This window comes from Thermobia domestica, chromosome 5 (genome assembly GCF_964235325.1).
Source record: "Thermobia domestica chromosome 5, izTheDome1.hap1.1, whole genome shotgun sequence".
Classification (NCBI taxonomy): Eukaryota; Metazoa; Arthropoda; class Insecta; order Zygentoma; family Lepismatidae; genus Thermobia; species Thermobia domestica.
The window spans coordinates 39,429,018-39,444,029 of record NC_137458.1 but is presented as its reverse complement, the minus strand read 5'-3'; the positions used below and the strand labels follow the sequence as shown (position 1 = coordinate 39,444,029).

General features: G+C 32.0%; 1 protein-coding gene across 49 annotated transcripts in view; it reads right to left on the bottom strand.

The window, feature by feature from the left end:
• The window catches only part of Dscam1 (Down syndrome cell adhesion molecule 1), a 302,800-nt gene that overhangs the window by 147,525 nt on the left and 140,263 nt on the right, over positions 1-15,012 (bottom strand). For all 49 annotated transcript variants that reach the window (XM_081758591.1, XM_081758585.1, XM_081758592.1 and 46 more), the window contains exons 3-4: positions 7,693-7,871; positions 2,774-2,912 (exon numbers count right to left, since the gene is read on the bottom strand). In XM_081758591.1, the coding sequence (XP_081614717.1) occupies positions 2,774-2,912; positions 7,693-7,871 (318 nt within the window). The remainder of the gene's footprint in view (positions 1-2,773; positions 2,913-7,692; positions 7,872-15,012) is intronic.

Below are 15,012 nucleotides of genomic sequence, written 5' to 3'. Positions count from 1 at the left end.
ATTTAATAATTGCCGAAAATTTCAATGGAAACTTTATCTTCCACATCGACGTTTTCTAAAAGATCGGCTTCCAACTGCAACTTACATCTTATGACATCAATCGTTATGGTATAAAAGTATCAAAGACAAATCCTTCTTCTAGAATAAAAAGTGTATATATATATATATATATATATCAATATTATCAGATATTTAAAAGAGGCACTTTTATTGCTGATACAAGGCACTCGTAATAGCCAGGCACTGTACGTATATGTTATTTTTTATTTCTAGGGGAAATGTTTTTGCTTGATCCTTCTATATCATAACGATTGATGAAATACGAAGTATTAAACGTTATAACCGATCCTTTAAAAAATACCGCTGAGGAAGATAGGAGTGCCCATTGAAAATGACAGACTACACATATACCATGATTGGTCCAAGTTTGTAATTTATTCTATTCATTATCCATATGGTACTCCTTATTACCTCTGCTCTATGTTATATATTATAATATTACTGCATTAATTTTTAAATTAGAGACAAAAGATATGCTTAAAATTAGAACACATCGATGTAAATACAAATAAATTATCACTGCAGTAAAACTGAAATGTTCTCAGCTGATTGCTTTCAGCCTAAAATTTTGCATATATATGTAATTATTTTATTTTTGAGTTTTATGAATTAAAAGGACGGCCTTCTCTACTCAAAATATGTTTACAAATAACTTGTGTCACTGTGGCAAAACCACAATTCGTGGATTGAAATTACTGTTTTGTGAAACATACAATCAATTCATATTGCTGAATTTTTATATGTTTAGATGATTATGCCTACAATTTATTTGCGGTGGGATACTTGTTCCCGATACAAACTCAAGTAGTGGTTTGGATAGTTATTAAGTAATTGGTCCCGTCTCAGGTAAACTCGACGTTATACACTCATATGAATCAATCCATTCATTATAATTTTTAAATATTTTGGCCAACTAAACCTATAAGCAGTTTATCTCTCGCGGAAACAAAGGCTCATAATATGATCATGATATTGTCCATACACACAAGCAAACTAATGATGTGGCAATCTACTTAAAAATCGACTATGTACATATATATTTATAGGAAAATTCTGTAATCAGTGAAGAAAAGTATCTTTATTTAACTTTTCTTTGATATGTTTTACTCCAGAAAATGCTAGGTGTTTAGCATAGTGATAAAGTTGGATGTAATATATACATATATTCATTCATTGTGAAACTATGAATTAATTATTCGAAATCTATATAATATGATAGGCAGAGACAATTTATTTGTACATATTCTTTATAAGAAGACAACACTTTATAGAACCATACTGTAGAAACATATAAATTATCAATATTATTTGTGGCAAAATACAGTAATATTATTTTTGAGCACTCGTGATGCAGAAAAGTAAGTCAGTATAGCATGGACGTAAAATATGTTGGAATACCATTTCAACACGGAGTTTAACAGGTCAAACTGGAAACACAGTCTGCAATTATTAGATTACATGATAGGAGGTATTTTTTTTCGGAATGTTCCGATATATGTTCTAATGTTTGATCTAATTAATGTAAGTATATGGTTCTAACATAGTATTTGAAAGATAGCACTGAAAAAAATGCCAACTACCTGTACTCATTGTTACACTTTTTATTCTCGGAGGTCTGCTTTAAGAATTTGAGCAAAGAGAATTACAAATTAAAATAAGAATTCTTCTCAGTTTATGACGTTGAATTCAATTACAGAAAGAGAAGAGCTGATTTAAGAGTTCATTAAAATAGACTGTGCTGCTTCACTTTTTTTTTTTTCGAAATATACTAAGAATTTAAAAATATTAAATTTTTGGGATTTATGGTTTACATGTTAATTAACCAGTATCATTTGCATGATCATTGTTTTGAGATATGTTTCTTTATTACACAGAATTGCATTAAAATTTATGACGTAACAATTAACTTGTAGTTCTATTACTCAATAACGAACAGTTTTCTCATAACCATTTAAATAGCAAACTATTTTGTAAGTATTAAAAACTGTGTTGTCAATTTTCATACTATTGTTTAATTTTGTGGTAGTGTTTTAACATGTGAAATATGCAATAGAGCTCCGCAAGTTTTTGTATAACCTTTGCAAGTATACGTTTGTTACTTTTAAAACAAAGACACAAAGTCATAAACTTTCAAAAAAAGATCAGTTCATAAAAAGATCTGAATCACTAATCTCCTCTCTATATGATATTTGTTTTCAATTAATTTGAATATTAAGTTTTAATTGTACAAATACTTCTATAATTAACTGTAAAATATTACAAAATATTTCATTTTTCACTTTAAATCTTTTATTTGAATGTATTAATACTTCATCCTGGATACTGAACTTCTACATGGAACACAAGGATTCACTTGTATAAAGATTCTATTTGACACTTAAAATAATGTTAGTAAAAATAAAAAATATGGTGTAGTACTTCACAACTTAGTACAAAATGGTATCGTCTTCTCTTTATATAAGCGAGAATAATATTTTGTTAAACTGAAATTATTGATTACGTCTCATATTTACATAGAGTACTAGACAATGTATTCATTATGACTTTTAAATCCCATTTGCTCTTGTAAATTGTGTGTGTGTTGCGAAACACATAGCTCCTCATGGTGCTCGGCATCGAACTTAATGATCTGCATCACGCCTGCCCGCGTGCCATCTGAAATCATGCCGTCCTACCACATGGTACACATAGATGACGTCACCGTCTGACTCACCTGCTCTTACGTGAACATCACGTGAGTGAATAGAGCCCACTGAGTTCCGTGCTAGACAGACATACACTTGAGCGTGGACTTCCTGCCGGTAGTCTTCTGCTCGGAAGGGCGGGAAAACGAGGTTGCCATTTGGAAGTACCTACGAAAGCATGCGAACTATGTATACAGCACAAGAATATGAACAACATTGATAAAATAATAATAATAATAATAATAATAATAATAATAATATAATTGTAGTGAGTGGTTACCAATATCAATACATAATTCCTGATTTTCCGTCGGGCAGTCTAAAAGCGGCCATAACAACAAAAATAAAGCATACAAAATATTCTATTTATTTTATTTCATTTTCTCCTTTGTTTTTGCCTTTTCTTCTAATTTTTCTCGTCATTATTATTATTATTCATGCTTTGTTTACTCTTACCAAAGGTGACAGGATTAGAAGCTCCTTGTAGAAAACGATTGAACGCATCTTTTAAGCTTGTTAAAGTTAAGTTTACATAGATTGAAGTTGACGTATATTCAATATATTAATATTAGTTGATATCTTTAACGTGATATTCAAATTACAATAACATTCAATGTATATTATACAATTATTCAAACGTTTTTTTTAGTTTAATTTTTACTTTTAATTTTCACAATTTATTTACTCAAAAACAAAGCAGCTCTATAGCTTACCGTTACAAGTGTTTAAGAACAGAAACACGTTTTTTTAAAAAAAACTATGATAATAATTTGTTTTAAAAATAACGAGAATTGTTTCAATGAGCACAAAAATTTAATCAAAAAGAATATTTGACAAGTAAATTTTCATTAAATTGTCGAAAGAATGATTACATTAAAAATCAATTTTGTTCGCACATTTTGAAATATCAACACATTAATTTACGTTTAACAAATATGAAAATAATAAATATTAATATATTCATTTCGATTTAGTCATCTTACGGAATACTGTCATTATGATATTTGTTTTGTACGCTCTTATTAAGAAAAATGTATCTGTAAAACTTTGTTTTCTTTCTGTAAGCACGAACGTAAAGGATAACTTTATACTTTATATATATATATATATATATATATATATATATATATATATATATATATATATATATATATATATATAATCAAATACAAAATGAAAGTGGGGGACTTCTTCCTGTAGATTCAGTAACATAGTTGCTGCAAAATAAATCTTTCTACTTTTACAGAAGCAGATACGTTAAATCTAAGTTTCTATCGATCATTAAGATTTTTTTCGTTCCCTCACCTTCCCTAAGAAATTGGGACACGTAGCGTAAATGTAATTTGAAGGATTACGAAGGAGGCAGGTAAGCTTTAAAGAGATGAATCGAAACATCACTTGGGGGAGGAACTCTTCATCTTTAAAGTTGCAACAGCGACAACAAAAATATTAATCAACGAACGTAAAATTAGAAGAAGTTTTGGAGGTGTTCAAAATTATTAAATCTGAAATAGAATTCAGTAATAGCATGAAAAAAAAGGGCAATTGCAATGTAGAATTTTATTATGAGATGTATGATGAGAAAACATTTAAGGAATAGATTAAGGAAGGAAAAGGGCTAACCGAAACCATTTTTCTTTTAAAGATTAAATATTTAAGCAAGAAACTTAAACACATTTGTTAACACCAAATTTTACTTTCTCCAATTGAAGACCTCGGTGCAAGAAAGCTCCATCTTTCAAAAATTTTCAGGAATCACAAATACGTTTTAAAAATTCATTTTTAAAGATTTTGTCTTTATATTTAAAATTATGTTGGAATTCGCCCCTATGAAACCAATTTCAATGATATTTTAATAAAGTATTATGTTATCTATGTGTAATTAATTGTTATGTATTAGAGATGTCCAGTTCTTGCTCCAAATCCATATAATAATCCAAATAATATTTGGTTCTAATACGAAAACAAAGCGAGTCCTTTCCTTTAATATCTTATGGAATATTGGTTGAAGTTGTACCGTTCTTGTACAGAATGAAAGAAAATATTTTTCTTCATATATTTCAGTGTAAAACACAAAATCGGCAAAAAGTGGAGCTGTCTCCTTCTTGCACCGAGGTCTTCAATTTTCTTATGTTCTAATTAAGTTTCGCTTATCGTAAACTTTTCTATTGTTAACATAATACAAATTTTTAAAAAATGATAATAAATTTTGATGTTCGAGTTGGAAATATCCTCCAATATTTTTAAATTTTCGCTAAACGGAATAGAATTTTAAATCTAATGAGTAAACATCCGGCAGCTCTGGGAAAATAAAATACAAAAATGGCAGTGAAAATGGTAATAAATAAATAAATAAATAAATAAATAAAAATGACTATTTATATTGTAAAAATGAATATATTCATCGTATTTCATGTCATTATTTTGGCAAAAGTTTACATTTAAATGCGTTATCTACATTTAAAGACTGTAAGTAGAGCCAAATACGAGTCTGACTTTTAAAGTATGAACAACTAAAACAAATGAAGAGGAAGAAAACTAAAAATTATAGAAATATACAAACTACAGAGAAAATATGCTACTGAATACCGTGAAAGGGAAACTTAGTTCGTTTTAGGTAAACGTCTGTTCCAAATTCTCTCACAAATGTGTTTATTTTCCCTTTTTACAAAAGCTTTATCTGAGGAATGCGATGTCACTCTTTATATATATTTTGAATGTAACCACAAGATGACATCAAACCATAAAAAGACTTAGAAAAGATTTCCTTTTAAGAATTCAGACGTCACATGTACCCATCACCGTTGAATTTTCAACAAGTCGTGCTGTTTGGTTGGTCAACATTGACTCATCCTATCCGATAAGGGGCGTTAAATTACATATCTCACTGGTGATCTGCATTCCACAATAAGGACGACCGATGTGGTTTGTGTTTCCGGTAAAAAAGTAAACATAAACTTAAGAACCAACCATAAAATGGTAAATATGACAATTGAACACAATAAATTACGTTTATTCACGATTGCTTTTTTTTAACTGCATTTTGCCCACGACTTCCGTTCTTGACTAATAAGGATCATAGGCGTCTCTGGCGGGGGGACGAGGGGGTCGCGCCCCCCCAATATTTTGAAGTACAAAATATTCAATATTTCATATATGGGTTTTTGTAAGATGAACTTGACAGAACAGTCCGTAAGTAGATGCTAACGAATACTGATGGTCTTTAGAAGGCTCTTCAGAGCTACCGGAGTCCCATAGCTTCGCAACAGTTAAGTGAATAATAAAAAATTGTCTAGAATTTGTAAAGCTCTTATCAAGGCTACGGGTTGGCATTTTATTGAACGCAAACATACTCAATAAATTTGTCTCAGTGGAAACATGACCATATGTTTTAATTTCTTTATATGAGTAATGATGATTATTTTACAGAACGAGGACAACAAATTTGGTTTTGTATGGCTACCTGTCTTACCATTTTAAATTCTGAAAAATCAATAGTATGCTCAGACTTTTGACAATATATACACTGTATAGTGTGTTAATGAATTATACTAACAAACTACGTATATAAGAAGTGATTCCTCATATCAAAATAAGAGAAAGGTTCATATGAACCTGTGGGGAAAAAAGCATAGTTTCAGAGTTAGGGCTGTTTAAAATCCAGGAAAAGCTCAATTTCAACATGTGCTATTTCAAATTCGAGAAACCGTGGAGTGACGGTCCATATTAGCGTAAAGGAAATCATACATATGCAATCCAAAAGTACATATTTCATCAATGTGCAATGGATGTGCAGAGTATTCCCTACAAGGTATAGTTCCCGGACATGCTCTCAACAGAATTTTGAGATGTGTTCTAAATTCAAAATAGGTTGAAAGTAGGCAAAAGTAAGCCGTAACAACAGCGGACACGGAATGCTTCGGCGGGAGGTCGGAAGTATTAGGAATCGCCAGCTCCACAATTCCTTGCTGAGATGTATTTTGTCACGGTATATTACACGTTTTTTCACCTATAAGCGTAAACACAGTCTAAGTATGAGTTTGACTTTCAAGCCATCAAACACCAAAGCAAAGTTAAAAGAAAATTACAAATTATACAAATATTAGTATTATAAAGACAGAATTACAGAGAAAATATGCTAATGAATAAACCGTGAAAGGAAAACCTAGTTCATACTAGATAAATGTTCCTTCCAGATTTTTTCACAAATTTGCTCATATTTAGTGTTTTGGCTTGAAAAATAAATCTTAAATTTTCATTTATAGATATTAGTATAATACATTTTGAAAAAAAAAAAGTGTGACAAGAAATCTTTTTTTAAAAAATGTAATCATTATCATCATAAGTATACTGTCATTATTGGCAGGTAACTTTACCTCAAATGGAGAAGTTTCTAAGTACCAAGGTCTTCAACTAACCTTTTCGTCTTCACGTAGGAATTTTCTGTTTTAATACAGTTCATCAACTGGAGACCCTTTCGTCCCCTTCCTCTTTTTGCTTCAACCGTATCTTCTAGCACCTCTTATAATACGGTTCCTTCTTAGTCAATGTCCTGACCAATTTCTTTTGCTTTATTTTTAATTATATGCAAAATTTTTATTTTTCCTCATAAGCTTTACTTGCCTTCAATTACATAGAATAATGGTCTCATATATAATGTCTCCCAGTAAAAACTTACTGTGATGTCTCAGTAATACAGCTTACACTATTCTTTCCTCTGGTTAGAGGAACCCTTGTTCAATCCCAGATTATGAAAATTCAAGCTAGACAACATTGTGCCTGTAGGTTTCTCAAGGCACACCATTTCAATAACAGCCGTCTTTCCTTTAATTTCCTGACCGTAACAGAGCAATTTATTTCGTGAAAATTTCCATTTCGGACAATAAAATAAATCGTAGAATAGCAGATATAACCAACATTAATATTATTGTTTTAATTTTTATATTACCTGCCGCAATCCAGGAACATCTCCGACAGCTGTTCCATCTGAGCGAACCCAAATAATTTCGGGAGTTGGGTTTCCCCTTGCTGAACATTCTACAGTAGCACCTGTTGTATTAGAAAAGTCGATTTTATTTGGTGGTTCCTTAATAAATACTGGTCCTATTGTGTCATCTTCTGCACTACCTGAAAGTAAAGAAAGCACACAATATGTTAGTTCCTTTCAAAATACAAATAAAAGAAAATCTTATTTGCTAGTTCTGTCTCTACCTCTGTAATAATAATAATAATAATAATAATAATAATAATAATAATAATAATAATAATAATAATAATAATAATAATAATAATAATAATAATAATAATGGAGCATAAAGCACTCTTAGTATCCGTACGATAGTTTCGAGAGCTCCTTTTCTCCTTCAAAACATTTGCGAAACCATTAAAAACTGAAAAAAATGAAATGAAATCTTTAAATTTTACGTCCCAAGGTTATGCCGGCTAGGCTAAAGGAAACTGTGATGATGAGAAATGAATGAAATGGTGGAATGAATAAAGTGGGAGGAAACGGTAGAACTCCAAGAAAACTCGTGCACACGGTGTTTCTCCACCATAAAGTTCACTTAACGCAAGCTGGGATCGAACCAGGACCCCATGGACCAGAGATGAACATTCTACCACTGAGCCACCGCGCCCAGCACCCATTAAAAAACTGATAGCAGTTAGTTAGTACTTTTGTAAGTAGAGCTTTTCGCGTATTCGAGTGATTAGCGTGCTTGCATTTGGTATATGTAGTTCAGAATTCGATTCGCAGAGTAGTGTATAATGTCAGGATTCAGGAAATTAAGAACTAGCGTGAGTTCTACAAACAGCTAGAAAGAATGAGGTAGGACATCGATAGGTGATTATACATCATCTGCCTGCGCCATCGTGCCAGCAGTGAGATATAGAAATGTAGTTTCTAACTCCTTTGATGTTCAGAAGTCGTCTTTGGGTGGAATTTTCGTGGTGAACGAACACCGTCAGAGGCAACATCACTACACAAGCTGATCTCGTATGGTGACACCAAAATATCTGTCTGGAAAGTTTTTATGCACTTTTTGAAAAGAAGAGTTTCATCGTATCCTTATATAATTATCTAGAGCTCAATTTCAGAGCGCCTGTTATTAGGCTCAAATCCTGCGAGATGTAGACCTTTGATAAAACCCAGTGTTATTAGTGAGTTTTACTTTAACAGTAGTACTCGTACTTCTTTCACCTTAGGGTTGATTAAAATAGATTACACAATAATTTGAGAGTTACGAACAAGTTAATAGAATTATAGTTAATACCAGCTATCTTTGCGAGTACAGATGAGGCTGCACTAAACTATCGATGTCGATACTACTGATTTGATGGAAACGAATAAAGGAGAAACACAATATTATACTTTTTATTTATTTATTTATTTATTTATTAATATTTATTTATTTATTTATTAATATTTATTTATTTATTCGTTTCGATCAAAGTAACGGTATCGGTGTTGACAGTTTAGTGCAACCTAATTTCTTCTGCTAAAGATTGCCAGTATTAATTATGACTATTATAAGATAAATCGGTTTGATGAAGGCAACGTTATACGTATTACCGAAACTGTAAAATAGATTTTGCATTTGCTTTGGTCATATATTTTACCACACTATATAATAATTCACCTAGTCCTGTTTCACTTCATTAGTTAATTAATATATTGATCATTTGAATTTATTATTTGCATTCTTTGCTTTATCATAATGCCCTGGGGTATAAGAGTGATAAGCTTCCTCGCGGTTCTGTGGTTAGCATGCAACTTTCGGTGCGGGATACCTGGCTTCGATTCCCAGTTGGAGCTCATATGGTTCAGATTTCATGTTTAAGCTGTACGTCCACGTTTTAGACAGCCTAGAGAACGCTAAACTCCCAACCAACCAATATAAGTGTGGTACCTGGGGTTATTTTGTCATCTCCACTTGCCTTTAAAACATACATCACTCAGTCCTTATTACTGATAAAAATAAAACTTTTAAAACAATATCATATATGCATGTTTTGATTATTCCTAACAAAATTGTACAGTACTTTAATTGTCTGTTACTAACGTAAGAAATCTGCTGCATGTTACTTACGGAAGAACAAAGGAAACAAGAATTGGCGTAGAAGTCTCTTGAGATACCATGCAATCAACGAGTTGATACTTTGATTTTGTGACCAAGGTACTACGATCTTGAATGAAACGTGATTGCACGCAAAACTTCTCTAATCGATCGGGAAAGGGCGCCTAGCGTACAAGTCTTATTAAAGTCGAAAAGAAAAAAAAATGTTTCGCCTGTTATTTAAAAAAAAAAAAATGTGAATGCCGAATAACCGGAAAATCTACAGAAACAATAAATTTTATCCTTCATTCTACTAAGATTCACATCAATTTTATCCTTCATTCTACTAATTTTAGAGATACTTTTCCGTAATTTTTTTATATCAGCTCATGCTCTGTAACAGATTACTATAAAACAGCTTAACCTAAAGTTAGTGTTGCTCGCGAGACGAGACGATATAGCTCCAAATCTGATCTTTTGGGAACACTACCTAGAGCTCCCTCGTGACTTTACGGTTAACGCACGCTTCTTCGACACGGAAGACCTGGATTTGATTCTCGGCGACAGCTCATGTGGTGAAAACCCCACATTAAGTTGTAGATCTACGTCTCATATAGCTGAAAAGGAGGTTAACACTGCAATCCAACCAATAGGAGACCGCGGTGGCTTAGTGGTAGAACGTTCACCTCTGGTGCGTAGGGTTCTTGGTTCGATCCCAAATTACATCAAGTGGACTTTATGGTGGACAAACACCGTGTGCGTGGGTTTTCTCGGGGTTCTCCCATTTCCTCCTACTTTATTCATTCCACAATTGTATTCATTTTCCATCATCACCGTCTTCTTTAGCCTAGCCAGCATAACCGTGGGACGTAACACTTAAAGATTTCATTTTTTCCAATCCAACCATCCACTTTAACTTCAACACCCTGCTAGGGGCTTAGTAGATCCGATAAGTAAATTTCAAAATATTATCACAACTCTGTTACTGCCCACATTAGTGCCAAATAAAACACGTTATCGAAGAAAGAATATACGTAAATTCAGAGCATTATAGATATATATAAAAGAGGCATTATATGGCTAAAGAAACGAAAATGCAGAAAACTTAGATTTTGCTTGTAAGTTTTCGCAACTCAAGGCGCAATTCATCGTGAGTTCGAATTCCACTGAAGACCATAAGCATTTCTTCACCGTCCTCAAAATTTCTGTGTTCATGTCTCTATCGTAGTGGATTACGTAGAATATTGATTAAGATTAATTAGGAGATCATGAAGACAAATGTTTCGACGGTTACAACGAATTTTAAGGGAAAAAAATATATCTAGCGCCAGCAACTTTGATGTATATGGTCCTGGATCCCCGGTAGAGTCCATTGAGCATATTATTATGGTTTGATTTCTACATTTCGTATGGACTTAGCGTTAGAAAGGGAGCCTAAATTTCAAGAAATCAAACAGGCAGAAATGAAAAGAGAAATGCTGCTTTCCTTTTGTTTTTCACCTTCTACGAGAAATTTAGACCATCAGCAAAAGGATAATCTTATATATATATATATATATATATATATATATATATATATATATATATATATATATATATATATATATATATATATATATATATATATATATATATATAATTTTGGTTTTGCCGGTCAAGTGGCTTGTCAGTTGAGCTAGCTTAATTTCAATAGCTCCTCAACAATGGCCTCGTGATCTAGCGAACACTTTGTGCTTCATCGGTAATCGAATTCAGAACCAAGCAAGCCACAGTCTAATCGGTTAAACACAGATTACTGTTTCCATGAAGATACTTTGAACATTACAATGGGCATATATTATTATGAAAAGTGCAATATATCCTTAAGTAAAAAAGTTCGACACATATCAATATATTCCAGGACCCATCCCTTCCTTCCATGGGGCAATCTCTGTCTTGTAACAGTTGGGTCTTTTCCATGAAAGAGCACTGACTTGGAAACTAATAAAAATATTTTAAAAGAATGTCAATTGCGAAACATGTAATTTTTCCTTTCTTATTGTCTTGTAGGGCTTGTTAAGTACTATGTTTTGTGTCTCGTGTCGTCATGCTCATCTTACTTTCTTTCTACCACACCGCAGGTGTTTCCCAGAAATTTTAAGTTATTATGTTGTTCACTTCTCCCCTTCACCTTTTTGAGTAAATACTACTTTTATCGAAATGAAGGTATTTAGTTTCCTCTGTCCAGCAATGATAGAATTTCGTTAATACGTATATTGAAACCAACCAGTAAAACGTCTTTTCTTTTTTCTTTCTTTCTTTCTTTTAATTTCCATCTTGGTGCACCTGATTATTAGGATTTGGCATTGAGTCTACTGAAATCTATAAATATACCAAAACCTATCTCTTTACATATATAATTCGTATTAATTATTTTAATTTGTGCTGGAAACATAATAACTTTTTGTTTCTCTTTCATGTACTGGCATTCTACAATTACACAAAAAAGTTAGTCTCCGTAAAAGTGACTAAAAAATATTTCCATCTGAACATTAATGTCTTAAAATTGCTGACGAAAATAGTAAAATTGTATACCACATTCAACTATGAAAAAGGAACAAAAAATACGAAGTGTATTTGGTACGATACTTGTTTCATTTAAAATGTACCAAATGTACAGTTATCGACAAAATAAATAAAATTTTTGGTATATAGATATCATAAAGTTTTTAAAACTAATTACTTATATATATGGCAGCAAATACTTAAAACGCGTATAGGCACCAAATCTGCCATAACTCATTCGTTTCGGAGGAAAAAAATCATCTTCGTACTTTCTTTGTTTATTAAGTCACGGCAGATCCAACTCCACTTGTAGGCCTATAAATCAGGTTAGGAGGCCTATATTTTACGGTAGTTCCGAGACATGAATGTCATCTCAAAATTCATCATGCTGGATCGACGTCACGTTCTATAACTGGCAATGGAGTTATGTAAGCTATCAAATAACACGGAGATTTTTTTAATCATAAATGTGTATTTGTATTATTTGCGCATTTAATTTATACAACTTGCAACAAAAGAAAAAAAATACTTTTCACATAGTCAAATATAAGATATACAGTATATGACTGTACATTTAATATATTCAAACGTACCAAACTGCCACTCTCTACTTCCTACACTTAATTTCCGAGTAGGCCTACCCGGAAATATGAGTGTATCCTGTGATTCGAAACGTATATTTGCAATAGTCCAAAGGTCACTCAATGTAGAAGCTTCCTACATATTTTTCTACTGAATTCAACAGAATTCCATTTGTCATTTCCTTGAAAGAATTTTCCGATCCACGTTGTACAAAATTAAGTTATAAATATTGTTATGTAAATATTTATTTATGTTTTTGTTAACATTTATTTCTGTTATTTTTTGCTTAGTGCCGATACTGTTGTTGCACGTGTCAATGTAAAATGGTTAACATGCTATAACTGCAACTACACATAAAACTAAATACATAAATCCACTTTATGAAGTTCCTGTGTTATTATTATTATTATTATTATTATTATTATTATTATTATTATTATTATTATTATTATTATTATTATTATTATTATTATTATTATTATTATGTAGGAAATAAGAAACTGAAATTGAAACTGAAACAGACCTTCGTAAAATTGTTTTCCTCGACGTTGTAGGAACATATTGCAGCCAGATTTGGAGCAATTTAAAATGAGAATTCAAACCTTGAACGGGGTGAAAAGATTAGGCTACACACGGAAAACCTTACTCAATGACAGTCTAAACGTCATTTTTTATAAGATAACTATTTCATTATTGAGTTTCCATTGCAATTGTGCACCAGAAAACATGGTAAATGGTACGTAAATTAACGTCATGTAATTCATGCTACATCAATTTGAAGCAAGGCCCTTTCTCCTGTTCCATTTATCATTTGTTTTACTGGCAACATTTGAGGTAAAAACAGTAACATTACAAGAAAGCACTTCTGATAAGTCTTGGTGGACAGCCTATATGTTCGTTACGTACTGGTACCAGTACAACACGTGACTTCCTCTTGGTTTTGTTTCGCAAACATCAATTTACAGCAAACAAAATACGTTTGTTAACAGTGCAATACATGATCCCAATTGTTTGGTTTGCTAGTACTCATTACGCTTCCCTCCGTTATTTTGTACGGAAATTGTTACTTTCCATCCTAATTTTTTTCTGAATAAGTTTTTTGAGGTAAATTTCAAATCATAAGTCTCTCCTCTCTCTCTTTTTCTTTGTTATACTTCATAGAATTCTCTTCAATTGCATGCTTATTCCTTTTAACTCCCTTCAAGCAATTAATTTCATATATATATATATGATGAATATATTAAATCCCACAAATTATTTTATTTACTAAATCAAACTTGATAATACTAGAAGAAAATTATTTTATATCTTTAAGGGTGTTTTACGTACTGTATTTACAACTGAATCAGGTATGTAGGCAAGGGGTGGGTCCGGGGAAGTCCGGACCCCCCCTCCGAAACCAGAAATGAAAAAAAAATTAAGGAAGGATGAAATAAAAAGAAACGAGAAAAAAAGAATCAGCGTTAAAAATATAAAGCTACAGCAAGCGTTTGGTTACTTTTTCTTATGAGGAGTTTTGTGTGGAGGAAACGGGAGAGTCAAGTTAAAAATGGATATTATTATATCCAGTGTTCGAAATGAAAAAAAAAAAAAACAGAGGTGGTATGTTTTATTACGATTTTGACCCGACATACCGGCTATCTAAATGTTGAAATACAGTGAAGGTATGTTGCCTAAAAGATTGCATTTCTATTTACATAATGACTGAAAACCACTAGAGAGTTTCTGTTAGTTACGGAGGGAAGGCATGGAGAGACTTTGATCCCTCGGCAACAACTTTCTAAAAAAAAAAAAGAAGAAGAAAAATCTCCTTATGTTGTATTATAGAGAATTATACACTCAAAAGTCGAGCTTTTATATTTAAAAAAAATCCTGTAGAAAAGCTCCCGGACCGCCCCCATTAGACTGAAGAGTATTCCAAACTCCCGGAAGAATCGTTCCCACATCAGACAACCCTAAATCTGCTCATGCTAAAAACACGACATTTATATGAATTAAGAGAAGAAAGACACACACATACATACGAAAGAAACAATTCAATATGGCACATCAAAATATAAACTAGATGAACTACTTTGAAGGTACCT